Source organism: Myodes glareolus, chromosome 10, assembly GCF_982192425.1.
Source record: "Myodes glareolus chromosome 10, mMyoGla1.1, whole genome shotgun sequence".
NCBI classification, from domain to species: Eukaryota; Metazoa; Chordata; class Mammalia; order Rodentia; family Cricetidae; genus Myodes; species Myodes glareolus.
In genome coordinates, this window is record NC_142035.1 from 1,129,726 (window position 1) to 1,151,118 (window position 21,393).

The following is a 21,393-nucleotide window of genomic DNA, read 5'->3' on the forward strand; positions in this document are numbered from 1 at the left end:
AGACGGACTCTTCAGCTACGAGTACAGGTGCTGTCCCTGTGCCAACAGGGGAAGGACACCCAAACAAGGGCTGCGTGGATGAGAACTCTTTAGAGGCCATGGTGGTCATTCTGGAAGTAGAGAGAAATCTTTATTTTCAACAAAGTTGCCTACAAGAGATAGTTCATTGATTCACTATGAATGAGTCTCTCATCACATACAGCACCAAAAAAATATATTTAAAAAATTAAGAAAACACAGCCTCATCCCTCACGCACACACATACATATCCCCTCCCAAAAGCCACACAGCTCAAACCAAAAGGTAAAGAACTAAACCAAACTCAATACCCACACACAAGTTATCTTTGAATTAAGATTTACAAATTTATATATTCTTTCCTATGCAGGAACAAAAAGAGGAGGAAGAAAAGAGAAAAGAAGAAAATCTTGAAGAAAGTCTATGAAGACCCAGGAGAATAAACACTGCCTGCTCGCACACTAGCAGAAAGCAAAAGGACGTCAGTGCTTTTCATAGACTGAGCATGAGCCGCCGGTTGGAGTGACACTCCCTAGCAGCGCAGCACACATCTGGCAAACCAGATCTTCTAGGGTCAGCAATACCGGAAGCACTGGGAGAGTCAACTGCAGTGTGCAACCCTCGGGATGCAGGGCAAGGCAGAGGTGGTGTCTTCCATCATGGGTTTCCTAGTGTTTAAAAAGGCCATTTCCCCTTTTTAAACAATAAGGGCCAAAGAAAATTACAGGGGGAAAAGGTTCTCTACTGCAGTGACAAATTTGCCAGTCACAGCCAGAAGGGAATGAGTCCTGTGCTGTTTGACAGTGCTGGGTCCGTTGCACAGGCTCTACTTGGGCTCCTCAATCACACCTTTGCTGAGGTCTGTCATTTTGGGATATTTTACTTTCTTCTGGTCTAGCTCATTCTGAGCCCAAAGTAGCAGTTTCAGTAATTTTGCCAGCTTGGGTGTGGACTCTCGATTTTCATAATCCAGAACAGCCTGGTTAACTTCACTCCACACCTAGAAAAGAAACAAATCCAACAGAGATGGCCACACACGTGGACTACCAGCAAGTCTGATAATATACTTAAGACATCTTTTCTTCCACCATCGCCTAGCCCAAGACATCTTCTTTCAGTGCTAGGGATAAAACCCTGGTCCTTATGCACGTCAGGCAAGCACTCTATCATTAAGCTATAGTCCAGCCCATCTGGACACTGTTCACACCTGAGAAGCTTGTTACTAATTTAAAAACACATTAAACATGTGAGTAGAAGCCACTCCAGGGACCCTAAAAGGTCATCATCTGCAGGGGCTCTTACACTTTCTGCAATGTCACAGTGAGGTCAGCTAAGTGTCCTGGCCCTTTAAAACAGAAGTGTTGTGAGGTGTGGAGGAAGAAGAGCAGCACAAGGGCTGTGAGCTCCCTGCAGGCAAGCCTTAACGAGACATCCTCAAAGAGGGGCAGTCCTTCTAATAGATGTGAAGGATGGAGACCTAGGAGAGAGGGATCCAGCCTATGGGGAAAGGAGGACATGGTTCTGGGGAGGCAATGAGCTGTAATGCTTACAGCACACAGAAGGAACAAACAAAAGTTTCAGTAGAATAAACAGATCTTAGTTGGAAATACTAAGGATACACATTTCTAAATTGATGGGAAAGTTAAGAGAATAAAAATTGGTAAAGGGTTTTGGATACCGACAGTCATAATGCTGCCTCTCCTACTGTACAAGATAAAGGGGTACAGAGCAGAGGCGCTGCAGTACCCTACTGAAGTACCCTCACCCAGGGCTCTGTGTCTCACCCCATCACAAGTGTAGCATGTGTATCATCTTTACACAGGTCCCCTGAGTGTCCATGAACACAGCTCTTCCCTTACCAGCCTTTTACCTTTTGCCTCTGCATCATGTGGAGAAGGTCTCCAAAAGGTGACTCCTCAGGACTGTCAAATGCCAACAAGGCCAGCGTGCGCTCCATTTCTGTGAGGCACTCTCTGCTCTCCTCACCCTGCTCCGCCAGTTGCGTCTGGGCGAACTCCAAAGCTGCTTCGGTCTCACGTTGACGGATGAGCTCAATCAAGTGCTGTTGCTGGTCAGTATCAAAGACAGACAAGCTGAGCTAGCACACACCCTTGTAGGTGACACCCAGTATGGTCAACAGCAAAGACAGCCAAGTTTGGTACACACACACACCTAGATAAACACTTGGCCCCAGACGGCCAAGTTTGGTAGACACACACCTAGATAAACACTTGGCCCCAGCCAAAAGTTTATCTTTTGGGGTTGAGGGCGTAATCTAGTGTTAAAGCACTTGTTTAGCATGTAGTCAAGGTCCTGGGTTCTACCCAACACTGCCACAAAAAGAAAAAAAAAGATGTTTCAACGGAAAAATTTTTCTAGCATCTCTAAGACAGTGCATTTCCCTTAAGAGCAAAAAGGAGGTTGGTGAGATTGCTGCAGTGAAAGCGTTTGATCCCCAGGACCTGGGTAAGGGTAGAGGGAGCAGACTCCCAGGACTGTCCTCTTACTTTCATACACACTATGTCTTGTCTTGTCTTCTCTTGTCTTCTCTTCCTCCCCTTTCTTTTCTCTCTCTCTCTCTCTCTCTCTCTCTCTCTCTCTCTCTCTCTCTCACTCACTCACACACACACACATACACACACCTTTAAAAAGTATTGATTTCTACAGTACATACAGCAGCAGTTACCTCAAGGCCTGCTATTCCCTTCCCAACACTAAGCAATCTTTTACTAATACATACCGCCAATGTCTTTCATTGCAAACAAGCCTAACTTACCAAGCAACCACCACAGACTCTGGAACTCACCTGAAGGTGGAAGTAAAGGTATCGGTTTGTGTCCAGGAGCTCTGGGTGAAGGCTGTTGATCAGGGCAATGGCCTCCTGGATCTGACCTTTCAGAATCATCTCCCGAATTTTGATTCGTTCATCAAGTGTTTCTAGGTCTACACTTGGTTCGATCCCAGACTCCATTCGAAACTTCTCTGCTGCTTCCTTAAAGCCCTCTGAAAAGAAAACTACCTTCACTGCCAGGAAAAGATCAAGAATTAAGGCTTTGTAGCTCTAGAGAGCCAACCACCATTAACTGACCCTACATGTAAAGCACACTTTCCCAGGGACTTTTATTTATTTATTTCTGTGATTAATAGTCAATGCTGTCATTTTTTTGCAGCTATCCACAATGCCTAGCCCCAACCTGGAGGTTACAGACTGCTAGTCATTGTGTGCTATGACACCTTCAACACCTTCAGATGGGAAATGATTATAGGCCAGGATGCCAGAGCGAAAGAGCCAAGTTCAGGTGAAGCAGACATCTTGCTGGATTCTTGCAGGGCCGCTGTGCTTTTTGTCACTTTACCCACAGGAGCTTGGTGACATGGCAGGCTGAGATTTCTGCAGTCACTTTCCAAGAAATTTTAGCAGAAATTAACTGGAGAGGTGCAGGAGACTACAGATTGCTGGAAAACTTCCATTCCTCACTTGTGAGAACTGGGCAGAAAGATAGCTGACTCTCACTCCAGGTGGCAGTGCCCTCCCTGCGACAGGAGCATCAAAGTGCTGCCTCTCTGCATACTCCTCCCATTATCCTTCTCTTCCCTGTTTGGAGTTGGGCACACCAAGTTTTCCAAACTGGCCAGAAGGCATCAATTATTTAGACTTTAAACCTACACTAAAACTTTTTTAATTTTGAAATAAGGTCTTGCTGTGCAGTCCAGGCTAGCCTAGAATTCAGAATCCTCCTGCCTCAGTCTTCTGAGTCAGAAGACCCTGAATGATCATGAAGGTTTAACTATAAAAGTGTCAAAAGCCTAGAAAGGATGCTGCTTTAAGGGCTCAGAGATTTGGCACAATTATTTTATTAACAGGAAAAATATATATATATTTTTTAAGGGAGTAGGGAAGTTGAGAAAAACGTATCACATTCACATTACAGCCCAGGCTCCCAAGTGTGGGGATTATGGGTGTGACCCATACCACCAGGGCTAGAAAAAGACCATCCTTAACAAGTCTATTTGATTTACAAACATCAAGTTAATTTTGTGTTTTTATGGTTTCTCAGCATAACCTAACATTATCGTTATGCTTCCCGGGTAAAGGGCTACTTACTTAAGGGAGAGCTATGGCCAAGGGGCAGCAGCCTTACCTGTGACTAGGTAGTTCATGATGAGACGGTTCATGTCTGCTCGTTGAACATGTAAATTATTGAGCTTTTCCATCCATTCATCTTTGGTTATTTCATCGGGTTTTTCTGCATAACTCATTATGATTTATTTCTACAGGAAAAAGATACAATTGAGGAAGAATTATATGCCCATCGTAATCATTTCAGAAAATAAATATAGCAATATAGTAAGAAATGGAAGAGTAGGAGGATACTTTTAATCTTAAAACTGACAGGCAAAACAGGTCTGAGAAAAACATATGTCTAGGTAACACGGTCAAGGGTAGGATGCTGTGGGATAATTCTTTAGTACACTGCAAAGATTTGTCACTTATACTGATTTAATAAAATGTTGATTGACCAGTAGTCAGGCAGGAAATATAGACGGGACAATCAGACTAAGAATTCTGGGAAAAGAAAAGGCAGAGATGCAGTCACCAGCCAGATACAGAGGAAGCAAGATGAAAATGCCTCACTGAGAAAAGTTACCAAGTCATGCAGTTAAACACAGACAAGAATTATGGGTTAATTTAAGCTGTAAGACTTAGTTAATAATAAGCCCGAGCTAATAGGCCAAACAATTTATAATTAAGAAAAGCCTCTATGTGTTTCTTTGGGACTCAACAGGACTGGGCAGGACAGAAACTTCCATCTCCAGTAGGAAGTGTGGTTAATGAAGCAAAGAATCAAAAATCTTAGAATGAGGAGGCCAAGACATCAGATTGTGTCAGATAGAAAAGTCATCACACTTTGAAGGAGGTGGTTAGTTTTGAAGTGAGGTATAAAGGGCAGTCATTGGAGAATTCTGTACTAAAAATTACATGCTATGATGTAAAAAAAACAGACACTAATCATATAGGCAAAATGAAGACAAGTCTTAGCGATAGATGGAGTCTTTTCCAACTCTTTTGTTGGAACACACATGGTGAAAACACATTCCTTATAAGGGCACACGATGCCTCCTGCAGTGCAGCAACTGTACTCCTGCATCCTAGAAAGGGTCTAACATGCACTGAAGATGTGCTATTCTCCAATGCACACCTTGAGATAGCAAAACTGTGGACACTACTCCCCAAAACGTTCATTCACCAGTCTGAATAAAGGAACTTTGAGACATAGATGACATGCCCAAATTTCTGGGTAGGTGTGTTCTGCAGCTTGCATACAGATAAGATGGTACATGTTCCGGTCTGCACTATGCATGACAGTCTCTCCAGAGACTCAGGAGCATGGAACAAGCATACATCATTTGTGAGGCATGCATATTCACACTCAGTGGAAAGGAAGTCGAAACATGTTACCAAGTTTTATCAACAAATAGATTTTAGAAAACTGTTTTGGCTGGGTGTGGTAGCACACAACTTTAATCCCAGCATTTGTGAGGCAGAGACAGATAGATCTCTCTAAACTGAGCCTGGTCTACAGATCAAGTTCTGGGCCAGCCAGAGTTACACGGTCAGACCTTGTCTTAAAAATAAACAAATAAAATTAAAGTTAAAAAACTGCTTCTACATTCATAGTATTTAGACTTTAGAAGGAAATATGGCTGTGTATCATTTTAAAACAACATTGAGGGGGGGCGCTAAAAGTCCAACTGTGGTCTGAGTTTTGCAAAAATCAACCATGAAACAAACTACATGGCAAGTCTTTAGCACTAAACATTGAGTACTTTAAAGCAAAGACATGGAATCTGACAGGAATTGTTTCATGTGGGAGGAAGGCAGGATGGCAGAGCCCCAGTAAGGCAGCTGGGGTAGCTCTGGGAGCACCAGCTGGACCGTTTTTCACACTTTGTTACCAACATATACCTCATGGATGTTACTTTGCACACTACAAAGGGCAAGCTAACTTGCTTTAATAAATCATAAAACTGAAAGATAGCTCTGGTTTCTGGACTGACAACGGAACACATACTGGGTGGAGAGTCCAACAGAAACATCCTAGGGCTGTCACAGGGGACAGCAGAAGAGAAAAGACACTTGGAATCACACTCTAGCCTCCATACCAATGGCAGCTGTCACTGGACTGAATACAAAGGGAGAAAAGGCAGGCATGGGGCAACCAGAGACTGGAGATTTCAAGTGTCAAGCCTTAGAAATTGGACCACAACACCGTGGGAGGGATGAGTAGAACAGGTTGGAGGAGCAGGGCAAGTCTGGGTGCAGAGGACTCAGGCAGTGGAAGAGGTGTGGTAGGCCTCTGGATTACAGGTCCTGGGACCCACGCTGGAAACAGCAATTAGGGAAACACACATTTGCACACGCCGGAAGGAGGAAAGTTATTTAAACAAGAGTGTCCAAGAATAAAAACCATAAGATATTAAAGTTTCAAAGCCCACTTTCGGAGAATGTGGGCTTGAAATGAGGAGGCGCTTCGAATTTGAGGCATAGGAGGATATCCACTTCTGGCAGACTTGGAGGCCCCAACCGCCTGAAAAGTAGCAGCGGAGGAGGGGTTGTCATAGGACTGTGCCTCTCCACAGCCACAGGGTAACAGCAGAATTTACTCTGATTCAACTTTTATTCTGGACACATAGCCAAGATAACAATTAGTTTGGGAAGATGTTCCCTGATTAGGCCCCTTCCTCTCGATTTCCACTCTGCAGCCCGAAGCAGTTATCAAGCAAGACAGCGGACAAGAGACCTGGCGACAGCGTTTCTGTAGGACTCAGGGATCCCAAAGCCAGCGATTACACAGGCGACAGGGGAGCATCCTAAGCCCTGAGGATGACTTTCAACGAAGCAACTGCATCTTCATCTTCCAGTCTCCGATTTACTGCGGCTTTCATCACAGAGACACGGGAACATTTGCAGTAACTTATTCCGGTCTCGGCAGCACCCTGACCGAGCGCAGCCTCCGGACCTCCCGCTCCGGGGCAAGGCCGTGCAGGGCAGGACCGACTTGCCTGACCCCGGCTCCCGTTGCAGGCTTCACATACCCGGGGCAGGTCAGCTTGGCGGGCACAGGCCCCCGGCCTCTGACCTCCGCGCCCCGGCCCACCCCGGAGCCCCATGGAGACGCTCGGCACGGCCGCCAGGGCCTGCTGCGGCCATCTTACCGTGCGGATCCCGCCTCCCTCGCGACACGGTCTGGGCGGCGGCTCCGCGGCCGCTCCAGGGGCCGGGGAGGAGCGGCGGCGATAGCGGGAGATAGGGAGGAGAAGCAGGGGGAGGCGGAGACGGCGGCGGCGGCGGCGGCGGGGGCGGGGCGCGAAGCGGAGGTAGACACACCAGCGTCCGCCTCGCAGACACCTCTCGCGAGATCGCGAGATCTCGAGATGCGAACCGGCAACCAATGGAATCCTCTCGCGAAGGGGCCGGCCGGCCGGTCACCGGACGCTTGGATCGCGACTTCCGTTCTTGCGCATAACTCTGCGACGGTGCCCTAGCTCTACGGGTTGGCGCGAGAGTCAAAAGACCTATGCCCCTCCTGCGCAAGATGGCTGCAGCGGGGGCGTCTGCGTCCTGAGTGCTAGCACCGGAATGGAGATCTGTAGACTGAGTTCGAGGCAAAGGTTCCAGGTCTTTTCTTGGTTTTGGTTTTTTTGCGTGTGTGTGTGAAGCCGGGGGAGGGGAATAGGTGTGTGGGAACGCGGGAATGCGCGAGAAGGGAAGGACGTTCTTCGGCGTGTAGTCCGCCGGGCTCTAGTCCCAAAGGCAAGGCCTCCGGATTTTACTCGGCGAACGTTATAACCGAGTCCAGACCAGCGTCAGGACAGCACTGCCTGGAGCTCGGGAGCGGACCGCGGAGGTTTCTGTTTCCTGGGCAGGGATGTCTCGTTTCTGGGCATCCTCGAAGGTGACTCCTTAGTGTTGGGACTCTCATGGATGGGAGCATGCACGGAAGTGACTCCCAGCTTCTAAGGTACTCATGGAGCGGAGCGCATCCATGCTTCAGAAACACTCACGGTGGGGACTCCTTTCCCCCGGGCACAGAGGGACTTCCTACGTCTGGGGCGCTCATGGAGTGTAGCTGCGTATGGTGGGGACCCTGCTCGAGACGCCGGCGGAAGGGATCCCTGCCGCCAGAGAAGGGACCCCCACGCCCTGGGAGTCGCGGTTACTCCTTGCGGTAAGGGCCGGGGGTAGCTGGAGGCCCTAGAAAACTGCCTCGCCGTAGTTGGTAGATAGGTATTTGCATGTTTATGTGCTTATTGTCTACCCGAGGAAAATGCAAATTCGGTCATTGCAATGCAAATGTATTCTGGAATGCTTCTGTTTGGAATGTTGGACATCCTGCTTTGAGATGGTTGAGTGTACTTGCTTAAAAATGAACTGAGTTAGCTAGGTGTTGGTGGCGTGAATTTTTAATCCCAGCACTCGGGAGGCCGAGGTAGGCGTACTTCTGTGAGTTCGGGGACAGCCGCCAGGACTATTACACTGAGAAACTCTGTTTCGGAAAACCAAAAAAGACAGAACACAGCAAACTGTGACTTTAAAAAGAAGAAGAAGAAGGGGTGGGGGAGAACTGAGTCTAGAGAAAGCAACTTATTGAATCACCAAAAGTAAATCCAATATAGCAGATTATGTTGGATAATGACTACGCTGGCTATGAACATTTTATTACATGCACTAAAGCTGCTGCCCCAAAGTTCTGACCAAAGCTGTTGAGGAAGTGCTGCAGTAAATAAACGCTTTGTACTGCTTACCCCTGATTAAAGTGCAAGGAAAGAGGCTAGTATCCTAAAGAGAGAACGATTCACTCAGAAGTTCAGTGTCTGGGATGGGCTCTCTTTCTTCTCTGTAGTCCTTCATCCACACTGTTCCTCAGCCACAGCGTCTTTCCTAATGTGACAGGCATGCTCACTTACATTATTTCTCTTACCCCACCTCCTTTAGGTAAGGCATTCTATTCTTCAGTTGTTTACCTATTGTAAGCCCAGCTAAAAATCTCTTACTCCTTTCATCCTAATTCCTATGTGAAGCGCTTCCCCTCAGATGCTTGGACTTCCTGGGCCGTCTTTCCTAAACACCAGTAGGTTCTGTCTATGTCTTTTGCTCAGGTCATTATTTTTGTATTTTGGATTTTTCAGATACAAGTTTCTCAGTGTGTCCCTGGCTGTTCTGGAACTCGAGGCCTTGTTCCGTAGACCAGGCTGGTCGTGAACTTACAGAGATCTGCCTGCCTCTGCCTCATGAGTACTGGATTAAATAAAGGTGTGTGTGCCACCATACCTGCTAAATCTTTTTTAAAAAGAAAGAAATTTGGCTGGATGAGGTGGCATAGACCTTTAGTCTCAGTATTTGAGTTGAAGGTCAACCTGATCTACATAGAGAGTTCCAGGTCAGACAGGCCTACATGGAGAGACCCTGTGTCAAAAAGACAAGGTCTTCTGTAGTCTATGCTGGCTTTAAATGTATGTATAGGCAAGAATGACAGTGAATTTATGATTTCCTGCGTCTACCTTAAGTGCTGGGATTAGAGATTTACAACAGGCTTTCTTGGACCACCAGCCCCCAAACCATGACTTATTATTGTTATTATTAATTATGAGTACTCGGCCATAGCTTATGCTTGTTTCTAGCCAGAATTTTTTTGTTTGTTTTTCAAGGCAGAGTTTCACTGTGTGCCAGTCCTGGCTGTTCTGGCACTCATTTTGTAGATTAGGCTGGCTTTTAACTCTCAGAGATCAGCCTGCCTCTGCCTCCCAAGTACTAGGATTAAAGGCATAAACCACCACTGCCTACTTCTAGCTAGATTTATTTTTTAAACTTAACCCATTTCTATTAATCTATTTGCTGCCCCAGGCTTGCTTACTTCATTTACATACTGTTTATCTTGCTTTTCTGTTTTCTCTATGTCTGACTGGCAGCCTCACCCATCCTTCCTCTGCCTACCTATTGACTGTTCAACTTTTTAATAAACCAATCAGGTGCCTTAGGCAGTCAAAGTAAAGTGGCAACACATCTTTACATAGCTAAACAAATATTCTATCCCACAACATAGATATGCTACTACACCTAGTTTATATGGTGCTAGGGTATGAACTCAGAGCCTAGTGCATACTAGGTCAGCAGTCTACCAGCTAACAACAGCCCAACTCTGATCTTTGTTATTGACAAAACTCAAGTAAACAAATTCAACAACAATTTTTAAAATTAATATTCTATTACACAATCCAAAATTCCTAATTTTACACTCAAACTAAAATGCTGAAGAATGACCATAGGAGAGTGTTTTCAAAATTAATAACTTATTTTTTTTGAGACAGGGTCTAAATCTGCTTCCCAAGTACTGGGATTAAAGGTGTATACCGTGGTATCTGTATTCTGTTATGTTTCTATAAGAGCATAAATACATTGTAAAGCAAAAACACTGCAGTTCATAACAAGCAATAGTCTTGGGCAAGGTGCTTTTGTAGGTGTTTCGTAGCATATAAAGTATTCATGTTTTGTATTCAGAACCAAGACTGCAGGGCCCAGAGATCAGTATTTGCTGATCTTGCTTGGTAGTTTAATTCCCAGCCCCCACATCTGATGGTTTATAACTACTTGTAACTCCAGCTCCAGGGGATGTGATCTCCTCCTCTTCTTCTTCTTTTTTTTTTCTTTTTTGTTTTGTTTTGTTTGTTTGAGACAGGGGTTTTCTCTGTAGCTTTGGAACATGTCCTGGAACTCAGTCTGTAGACCAGGCTGACCTCAAACTCACAGAGATTCCCGCCTGCCTCTGCCTCCCAAGTGCTGAAATTAAAGGAATGTGCCACCACCACCTGGCTCTGGTGTCCTTTTCTAAATTCTGCAGGCATCTGCACCCGTGTGCACAGACACACACACACATAATTTTAAAATAGTAAAAACATCTTTAGCCGGGTGGTGGTGGTGCATGCCTTTAATCCCAGCACTTAGAAGGCAGAGGCAGGTGGATCTATGAGTTCTAGGCCAGCCTGGCAGCCTGGGCTACAAGAAACAGGCTCCAAAAGCTACAGAGAACCCTGTCTCAAAAAAAAAACAAAAACAAGCAAACAAAAAAAAACCCAAATCATTAAAAAGAACCAAGAAAGCAGTTGATCAGTGCAGCATGGGTGAAGGGTGAACCTTGCTAGAAACATCTCAGATTCAGTATGTGTTTGATTTTGATTTATTTGTTGCACGCTTAGAAACCCATAGTGGCTACCAAATTTTTCATGATCTACTCTCCCCATTTCAGTTATGCAATCCCATAGAGGATGGCAACTCCCAGTTTGAGAAAGTTGGCTCAGCAGCTAGGAGCACTTACTGCTTGTAACTCCCACTTCAGGGGATTTGGTTCCCTCTTCTGACCTCCATGAGCACTGTTCATGCATATGGTGCACATACATATAGATACAGGCAAGACACTCATAAATAAAGTGTCTATAGTAATAATAATAATAATAATACATGTAATATAATACTATAATAAACCTATCTATGCAGGCAAGGCACTCATAAATAAACTGTCAATAATAATATTGCATATAATATAATAAACCTGTCTATGCAGGCAAGACACTCATACACATAAGTATGGTGGTGCATACCTTTAATCTCAGCACTTGGAGGCAGAGGAGTTTGAGGCCAACCCAATCTACACAGTGAGTTCTAGGTCAACCAGGGTTATGTAGAGAGACCTTGTCTCAAAGGAAAAAGAGCAGGACTACAATTTTTTTTCTTGGATCTTAACATTCTACCCCCATATTGCTAGTGCCTTATATCATGATTCTCTAAAAACATAAGGTTCACTGTGCTGGGGAAATGACTTAGTAAAGTGCTCACTACCCAGACATCAGAACCTGAAGACTGACATTGGAGCTCCTCTCTGTAATCCCAGTGCTAGGAGGCAGACACGAGAATCCCCGAGACTTCCTGGCAAGGCCACCTATCTGAACTAGAGCTCCCAATTCAATGAGGGTCATTCTCAAAAGTAAGATAGAGATTGAGGAAGACATCTGACCAACACTGACCTGCTTGAGTATGCATGTGCATCTTAACACATATACACACATGAACACACAAAGACAAGGTTTTTGTATATTGGGCATCTCAGTTAATAAAAGTATCCAGTACATTTTAGGTACTTTATATGAAATCTGTTGAGTAGATGGGGAAATAAATGACTGAATATAACTGAGGTCCTTCCCCAGGATGAATACTAGCAAAGGGGAGAGGGTTTGAAGACAATAGCTCATTTTTTTCTTTATGTGGGGATGGGTACATCGAGGGATACATAAGGGCCAGGGGAGATGGCCTGTGTTTTCTGTCACTTAATCATATTTCTTCAAGACAAGGTCTCTCACTAAACCTGAAGCTAGACTTGTAGCCAGCAAACCCCAGCAATCCTGTCTGCCCCCTCACCAATACCCACACACAGCGCTAAGGTTACAGGCACATGCTTAACTCTGGCTTTTTATGTGGGTGCTAGGGGTTAGAACTCAGATGCCTCTGCTTGAGCTTCAGATGCCCTTACCCACTGAGCTATCTTCCAACCCCTGTGAGCCGATTTTTGTGTGTTAGGCTTTGAAATGCTTTTGAGTTTGAGGTATCCAAGAGAAGGTTCTGGGGAGCAGGTGAAAGGGTAAGTCCAGATGAGTAGAGGTGGATTTCTACAGTACGTGGGGAACAGATAGGATAGTGGGCAGTATGTGCAATGGTACTAAGGGTGTAGGAGAGTAGGAAATGGGTGGGCTTGTCCAGAGACAGCCACACTGACTACAACCTGAGACAGCTGCCAAGTCGATAAAAATATCACCAGCCTGGTGGAATCATTAACTAGCCAAACTTCCTGTGTGTACTAGGTGGACCTAAGGGAGAAAAGCCATAAGGTTTGGCCCTGAAGTAGGAGGGGCTACCCTGTGGTCAAAGGTGCCACTGTTCTGCAAGCCAAGACAGAGATTTGAAGTTGTTTCATTGTTAAAGAGTAGCACTTCTCAAGCCTGGTGTTGGTGATACATAGCTTTAATACCAGCACTTGGGAGGCAGAGACAGGTGGATCTCCCCAGTTTGAGCTCAGACTGGTCTACATAGCGAGTTCCAGTACAGCCAAAGCAACACAGAGAAACCCTGTCTTAGGAAAAGAAAAGGAAACAGTGGCAGTTCTGGAGAGAAGAACTAAAAGTATATTGGCTTGAAAGAACTGGCAGGTAAGGTAACTCAACAGGTAAAAAGTATTTGTGCTTGCTGCATGATGCTATAAACCTGATGACCTGTGTACTAGGCCCTGGGAACCCATGTAAAAGTGGAAGGAGAGAAGATTCCACCACACCTATGCTGGTGGTATGGGTATACACATAGCACAATAATAAACAATTTTAAATAAAATTTGAAAGAACATTATCAAGGATCTGAGGTGGTAGCTCAGTGGTAGAGCAAATGTCCAGCACAGACACATCCATAGTGGATTCAGTCCCCACACTGAATAATCAAATATCATAGAGTTTTTTGTAAGAGGGAAAAACATTCTGAGGATAAAATACAGAACACTTCACTTAGCCAGGATGCTAGCTATGTTGTACAGAATGGCTTTTTTCCCACCTTGAGACAGGGTGTAATTGTAGACAGACTAATCTTGAACTCAGAGACTATCCTGCCTCTCTCTGCTTTTCAAATTCTGGGATTAAATATGTATGCCACCAGGCATGGTCAGAACTACATTGTTTCTGTGGATACTTTTACTCTCAACAAAAACATATAAACCCTGGTATTCTGGAGTCTTTGGCTTTTATAGAAAAGATCTGCAAAACAGCTTCACATTTACTCTTCATGCATTTTTTTTTTCTTCTGTTAGAAGGAAGGAACTTTTCCTTCCAGTTCCAGGGGAACTGACTCGCGCTTCTGACTTATTTGGGGGCCCTAGGCACACATATGGTGCGCATACATATATGCAAGCAGAACACTTATATACATAAAATAAATCTCCAAAAGAGACTATGATTGACCTCTCACCCTTCAAAAAAAAAGATTTATTTATTTATTTAATATATGTGAGTACTCTGTGGACTTTATATCAAGAAAGTATCAGATCCCATTATAAATGGTTGTGAACCACCATGTAGGTACTGGTAATTCAACTTAAGACCTCTGGAAGAGCAGCCAGTACTTTTAACTGCTGAGCTGTCTCTCCAGCCCTGCCCAACCTTTCACCTTCTGTAGGTATTTTTGCATAGATTCTGTTCTCCTTTGGACATATTAGTTTGTAACACACACACACACACAAGCTTTGATGTGTGTTTGTTTTTGAGATAGGGTCTCACAGTGTTTCCCTGGCTGGTTTTTGGTTTTTGTTGTTGTTGTTATTGTTGTTTGTTTGGTTGTTTTTTTATATTTATTTATTTTTTAAAGACAGGATTTCTCTTACCCTGTCTGCCCTGGAATTCACTCTTTAGAACAGGCTGGTTTAAAACTTAGTTCCACTTGCTTCCTGCCTCACCAATGCTGTGATTAAAGGTGTGCACTACCACTGCTTGTTGGGTTTTTTGTTTTGTTTTTAAAGACAGTGTTTCAGTATGTAGCCAAAGCTAGACTAAAAGGCACTCCTTGCTGCTTCAGTCTCTTCTTGTGCTGGCAATACAAATGTTACCACACATGGCTACAAAGTCTGTGAATTGTTTTCTTGGCTCTTTTCTGTTCTGCCATTACCTTATGCTTTTTTTACTGTGGTGGCTGGTGATGCTGGTTCTCAGTTGTGTATGGATGTAGCCTTACCAGATAAAGATCTGCTGCAAATCTGAATCTACTATTGTCTTAAAGAGGAACCAAAGGCTTCTGCTTTACTTTGCTCTGCTTTGTGCAAAGCAGCTGGTGATTTGTTAATGGGTTGTTGGGTGCTGTGTAAATAAATGTATCTAAAATTAACTTTTGGGGCTACCAGATCACTCATGCCTGGCATCTCTCTAGTTTGGCTCTGGGTTCAATCCCTAGTACTGCACATAATAAAATGAACTAGAAGCTGTTGGTTTTCATTTTTGTTTTTGTTTTGTGTGTGTGTATGAGTGTTCTGCTTGTATGTATGTGCACATACAGTGGGGGCCTGGTGCCTGAGGAGACCAGAGGAGAGTAGTGGATCCCTGGAACTGGAGTTAAGGGCAGTTGTTTGCCTCTTTTGGATCTGAGAACTTAAGTCCTCTGTAAGAGCAACAAGTGCTCTTATAACCACTGAGCCATCACTCCAGTTGTTTTTATATAGGGTTTATCAGTTGCTCAAAAAGCAAAATAAAAAAAGAAACACTCAGTGATTTAAGCTTTTCTTAGAAATAAGAAAACACGTCATCTTTGCATGCCCTCCCCCTCCCCTCAGTGACCAGTGTATCTGCATGTTCTGCACATGTAGACCCAGCTGGCTTAGGATCAGTAATGCTCTGGAGCCAGCCTTGGTGGCACAAGCTTGTGATGTTAACAGTTTGGAGGCTGAAGCAGAAGGATCTTAAGTTTTAGGATGGTTGGCTACATAGACAGATTGTGGCGCTGGGGGTGGGGTGCAGCTGCACTGAACAAGTACCGTCTTGTTTCTTGTCCTTAGTCCCTAGACAATACAGCATACCATTTATGTAGTATTTACATCATATCTGGTGTAAGTCATCCAGAGACTTGTGTGTGCAGGTTCCAAGGAAATAATTGACATAAAGGACTTGAGGGTCTATGAATGTTGGCATCCTGAGGAGGGAGGGCTATGCCAGGTTTCTCTTCTGGGAATCTGCATTCTGTCTGTAGAATAGGAGTTGTGTCGTAATCAGTCCGTACACTTGTTAGGTTTCTGTGGGTGAGAGTGTGCCACAGGTGTAGCTGGCCAAGTGCAGGTGCACAGCACCACCCTTGTGCATGACCTGTCAGCAGTGTAGGCAGGGATTCTCCAAAGGGAGTGTAAACAAACCCTGTCTGGGGGTAGGTCAGGGCACAGGGGACAAGAGGAAGCAGGTCAAGCCAGCCTGCCTTTCCCTCCTTTCAAACCCTGATTTGTCTCAGGGTCCACACACCCCTGTGATGGTTTATTGTTGCCTACCTGGAAGGCCAGCAGTACTTTGGGCCTAGACCACTTAAGTCTGGATCTCATATTGTTTTGAGATAAGATCTTATTGTGGTGAGTAGTCTGGGCTGGTCTGAAACTGCCATCTTTCTGCCTCCTCCGTCCCAGGCATGGGCTGAGTTGGAAAGTGGTCCTATCTACTAAGTTTCCAATGTTTGCTGAAAATCTCCAGGGTCTTGAAATTTTGGGTTGGGGGTTTCAGAGCAGAATTGTAAGTGGCACAATCCATAGGATTTAACTTTTTGTATTGCACTCTATTATATGTGTTGCCATTGTGTCTGTTGTGGATGTTATCAGAGGACAACTTGGAGTGGGATCTCTCTTTTTGCCACATGGATCCTGGGGATCAAACTTGGGTCTTGGTGACAAGCACCTTTATTGTTGAGCTATCTTGCCAGGCCTGCTATTCCTTTCCTTTCCTTTCCTTTCCTTTCCTTTCCTTTCCTTTCCTTTCCTTTCCTTTCCTCTTTCCTTTTTTTCTGAAATTCGTCTGTGTATGCACATAAGCATGGTGGGTGGTGTCCAGTGTCCTCTTAGGCTAGAAGCCAGAAAGCGGTAGGATCCTCCCATCTTGGAACCAGGGTTACAGACATTTGCCAGAATGCCAGCTTGTTATGTGGGTGCTCGTGATTGGGAACAAGATCTTAACTGGTGACTGTTCTTCTGTCTTCTGGTTTTTACTTTTAAAGAATAGAAATGATTATTTGGTTAGTAGAATCCAACTTAAAAACATCCAAACTACAGATGTTTTTCACCAAGGAGGGTGGTACCTATTGGAAATGACAGAAACAGTGAGCTGATAGTTGTTCCGTAGATGGCCACTCAGGCACAGCTTCCCAGCACACTTCAGGGTGGTCCACTGAGGCTGAGTTCCTGCTTCCGTCCTGTTCTGTAATATCTGGGCCTTCACTGTGCCCCCGTTCTGCGCTTGCACACGCTCACACTGGATTCAACCCTGTCTGGTTCTGTGTCTGAGGGTAGAAACCTCCCTCAACTCAAGGGCAGAGTTGAGAAATCAGAGTAGACTCTTTGACAAGAGTCAGAAAAGTGGTCTTGAAGAATCTCACCAAGGGAAGCAGAAGCAGCTTCCTACTTCACTGAATTCCTAGGAGTTAGCATGTAACCTTGCGACTGTTAGAGAGAAAACAAACCTACTTAAGCCCTGGCACAGTATGGGTGAGGCTTTACTAGACAAGGGCACATCTTGGTTCTTCGAGAGGCCAGAACACTGACTTCCAAGCGACGTGCCTGTGTACCTAAGTAAATTAGAAACTGACTGTATGGAGCAAAGGTGAACGCTCTACCCTGTTGTTCACTGCTCTCAAGACAAGCGGCTAGTTAGTGTTCATGGTAGGGAATAACGACCTGCCTCCGCTTTCCTGAAGTATTTGGGGGACAGTGAAGGAATGTCACTCTAGTTAGCACTAGGGGAAAATACGTAATGTCGGGCTGGGGGTCCGACCCTCATATTCACGTACACCCAGGCATTGAGAACTGGCTCCAGGAAGGAACGGTCACGGGGCAGGGGTGTTTCTAGTACGGGGGTGAAGCGGGTCAAGTCCTGGGGAATTCCTTCTTGGCGGACGCCCCTCCCTACCCCGCACACACCCCGTCAGAGGTCAAGTGAGCCTTGCCCCCTGCGGAAGGACTTTGGGGTCTTTTCTTCCTGGCTCCGCCCCAACGGAATAGGACGCAGGTTCACCCCAAGCACCCATCCCCGCTGGCGCAGAGAGCTTTTAAAGAGTACTGCCTCAGGATAGCCCGAGGAATCTCTCGGTGGCATTGGATCCCAGTTTAGCCCCCTTGGTTCGAGACGCGGGAATCTGTCTAGCGTGTCTAAGACACAGGACCAGGCAGGCACTCCCGGGAACCTGGGTAGCAGCGGTGGCGCATGCGTGCGGTCAGGACGGCATAGGCGCTCTATCCTCGCGGCATCTCGGTGGCCGCTTGATTTCTTCCGCTTGCTGTGCGGCTTGCCGCTCTAGGCCGGCAGTCTCGCTGGCCTCCTCCGCTCTAGTTCCGTGGCTGCTCTGAAAATGGCTGCGGGATCCCGGCGGCCGCGGTAAGTGGCTCTGTGCAAAGAAGGAGGGCGGGAGCCGTGTGGACCCGGACGGCACTTGGAACCGGGACTAGTCGGAGCGGCGCCTTGCCCCGCAGCCCAATTCCTGCGAGCGGCGTTATCGCGCCGAGAAAATGGCGTCGCGGCCCGCGGGGCCCTTTCCGGCCCCTGACAGAGGAGTCGCGGAGGAGCGCGCGAGGCCGGGCGGGCGGTCTGCGTCTGGTTGAATTGTGTGGTTCAGGCTGGTCCGGGCCTCGGAGGCTGTGGAGCCCATGAGTGCGAGTCGGAGTTGCGGGCCCGCACGCCCGCGGCCGCAGGCCCTCGGCACTGTGGTAGAGCACTGTGGGACGATAACTGGGCCTGGGCGCGCGTTCGCGGGTGTGCGGCTCGGTAACTCGTGGCGGGGGAGGGGTGCTTTGAGGAAGATTCAGTCCGGGTCTCGTGTGTGACTTAGCGCCTGGGCGTTGCCCTCCCCCTCAAATTACCTATTACCGATACTGGTGGCCAGGTGCGTGTTAATTTAGATGGATCTTAAGTGACTGATTAAAAGACCTTGGTTTTGATTGGGACTGTATGTTTAATTTTCCACAAAAAGGTTTCTTGTTATACTTGATTAACTGGAGATTCTGTCAGGTAAACTCAGTTGTGTACAGAAGAGAAACAGCGCACAAAAAGGTTGTGCAGTTGATTGCCCCTGCCAGCACCCATGACCAGCGCTTTCCTCCTGGCACTCCGGGCATGTGTAGCATCACAATGGCTGCTGGGACTATGTGCTAGGGGCTGAGGGAGGCCCAGGTCGGTCTTGAGGTGAGGTGGCATGTCTCGCTGGAGTTTTCTATTGCCATTAAAGCTCTCTGGACCTCTGGTAGGTACTGCCTTAATAGGCTAGAGTCTTAATTCCCCAGTCAATGGTGAGCAGCTCAATGAATGATGTCTCAGTGTATGGGTGCTGTGCCAGGCTTTACACATCTGTCAGCAGGACTTGTTTTACCATGTGATACACCTGTACGACGATGTCAGATGTCCATATGTATACCAGCCTGTTTCACGTTGCTCTTAGATCCCTGCACGGTGTCCCATGTCTTAGGATCAGTTTCTCATGCTCAAGTCCCAATTAAGAAATTGTCCCGAAACAGTCTCTTTTGAATCTTAATTAGATGACTGGGTACTATGTAGATAGAAGCCCATTAGTTTCTATGATTGTATCAAATGATGTGTGTTGGTTCAGTTACGAAGGTTATATGATTAACAGACGGTGATACAGTGCTCTTAGGAAAGAGGCGGTCAAAGCCCAAAGTCTAAATTGTGCTTTTTTTTTTCCCTCAGTGTGCAAGCTCACCTGTGAGACAGACCATGTTGACCAGACTTTAGTTTATTCTCTGAGCAGTCATTTTGAGAAGTTGATAGGGAAGGTGAATAGGCAGTTGAGGCTGGAGAGATGGGTCAGCTGTTAGGAGCTCCTGTTTCTCTTCTAGAGGATCAGAGCTGAGTTCCCAAGCATCTGTCATCTGGAGGGCTCACAACTACTTGTAACTTCAGTTCCAGGAAATCCTATGCCCTCTTCTGGCCTCTTTGGGCATCTGCACAGAGGTAGCAGACACATTTTTAAAAGAATGATTCTGTGCTTGTCTCTATACAATTTATCACTAGGGGTTGATTATCTTTTGCACTATTTGTAGGTCAGATACTTCTTTTTGTGTGTCAGATGTGTGAGTGCTAGGGGTATGTTTTTTTATGTGCTAATAGAAACTGAAGTGGTACGTAATACACCATGAAAGGGTAAATCAGTTTTTTCCAAAATGAAGGTGGCTGGTAACTTGATCCCCTGGAACTGGAGTTACAGGTGGTTATAAGTTGTTATGTGGGTGCTGGTTATCAAACGCTGGTTCTCTGGAACAGCATTCAGTAATCAACCATCTCTCCAGCCTCATAAAAATTTTAAGGATACTATTTATACAGAAAAATCGTAAAGCAGTACAGAAAAAGTGGAAACACTGCGAGTAGCCCATGTTAAAGCTGTTCGTGTGTTCAGAAGTGCGGCTGTTTGCTGGTGCTCTTCCCCAGTGCTGTGGCCCTCTCAGTGGCACTTTCCATGTCTTGAAATTTCAAATTAGTTACCTCTTGTGACAACATGACTGTGTGTACTCTTACATTAGTTGACTAAATTAGATGGAAGCAGGCTTCTCCAGCATGAACACAGGCATGATAATACCTGCTTTGGTGCTCTTGGTTAAATTCGTCCCTAAATCCTTCAGGAAATGTGGACACTTGTCATTTTGGTAGGTGACATTATCCATCTCTTGCACATTTGCCAAGTGGGGTGCTGACCTGGTAGGACTTCAGAAAGGATTTTAGGAAACTTGAGGTCTGTTTTGACCTCACTTCAGGAAGGAGGTGGTAACAGCCCAGTGCAAAGTCCACAATTTGCAGCCAAGTTCCTTTTCACACTTGGTTCTTCCTGAGACTCTACCCCACCCCCACTTAGCTAACCCTAACCCCCAAATGTCTTACAAGGGAATAATTTCTCTGTTGAGGATAAAAAGTACTGGTTATTGGAATTGGAGCAGGAATTGGGAGCCTATATCTAGAGAGCTATCCCCTGAGAAGCCTGATAGGGAGGAACCATCAGGATTTGTTAGATTGTAACTAAAGAAAGTCATGCATCTTTGAATTGAGATAGCCTGCTTTTTACCTGTTTTTACTTGTGCTAATGTTAAGTGCTGGCTGTTGCTCTTAACTGGCTTGAATGGAGTTCAGCTGTGCATGGATCTGCACAAGATAATACAGGAAACTCTGCTTTATCAGTGCCGTACTTCAATATCCTACCCCCCAACCCCATAAAACCAAAGGGAAGAAAAACCCATGCATTGTTCCCAGCTAGTCTCAGAGAAGGAAGATTCCAGCCGGAGTCCAGTGCCTGACTTGAGTTTCCCAAGCCTTACAGCCTCCTCAGCATAATAACTGAACCTCAGTGAGGAGGGAAAGAGATAGAATCAGATTGGATGTAGTTACTGCCCTTGTGAATCCTGGCTAGATAGAAAGGGTGCTTTATACGGGTAGCAGCAAGTGTGGGAGCTCTGTGCTCAGCCCAGACTCCAGGGTCTTTACACTCAGAAATTCCTGGTGACACTAAAGAGCTTTTGATTTAGGCTTTGTTAATCTTGATTGTTTGATTTTACA

General features: G+C 45.7%; 2 protein-coding genes across 8 annotated transcripts in view; one reads left to right on the forward strand and one right to left on the reverse strand.

Annotated features, from left to right (window-relative positions):
- Window positions 1-108: 108 nt before the first annotated feature.
- Gid8 (GID complex subunit 8 homolog) lies at window positions 109-7,395 on the reverse strand. 4 transcript variants are annotated; one of them, XM_048441312.3, is made up of 5 exons: window positions 7,237-7,395; window positions 4,161-4,290; window positions 2,825-3,042; window positions 1,889-2,086; window positions 109-1,018 (listed from the first exon to the last, which is right to left on the reverse strand). In XM_048441312.3, exons 2-5 carry the CDS (start codon window positions 4,276-4,278, stop codon window positions 845-847), a joined length of 708 nt encoding a protein of 235 aa, XP_048297269.1. In that variant the 5' UTR covers window positions 4,279-4,290; window positions 7,237-7,395; the 3' UTR covers window positions 109-844. The 4 variants fall into 4 exon arrangements, with proteins under 4 accessions (XP_048297269.1, XP_048297271.1, XP_048297270.1 ...); XM_048441314.3 differs by having other exon boundaries at window positions 2,825-3,021; window positions 7,237-7,394; XM_048441313.3 differs by lacking the exon at window positions 7,237-7,395 and adding an exon at window positions 6,822-7,024.
- A 147-nt stretch (window positions 7,396-7,542) lies between these two features.
- Dido1 (death inducer-obliterator 1) overlaps window positions 7,543-21,393 on the forward strand; it is a 54,292-nt gene continuing 40,441 nt past the window's right edge. For 2 of the 4 annotated variants that reach the window (XM_048441309.3, XM_087910899.1), the window contains exon 1: window positions 7,551-7,699. The gene's annotated coding sequence lies outside the window, so the exon portion shown is untranslated. Of the gene's footprint in view, window positions 7,700-18,060; window positions 18,217-21,393 lie in introns of those variants that run through there. The other 2 variants (XM_048441310.3, XM_048441307.3) reach the window with 2 other exon arrangements.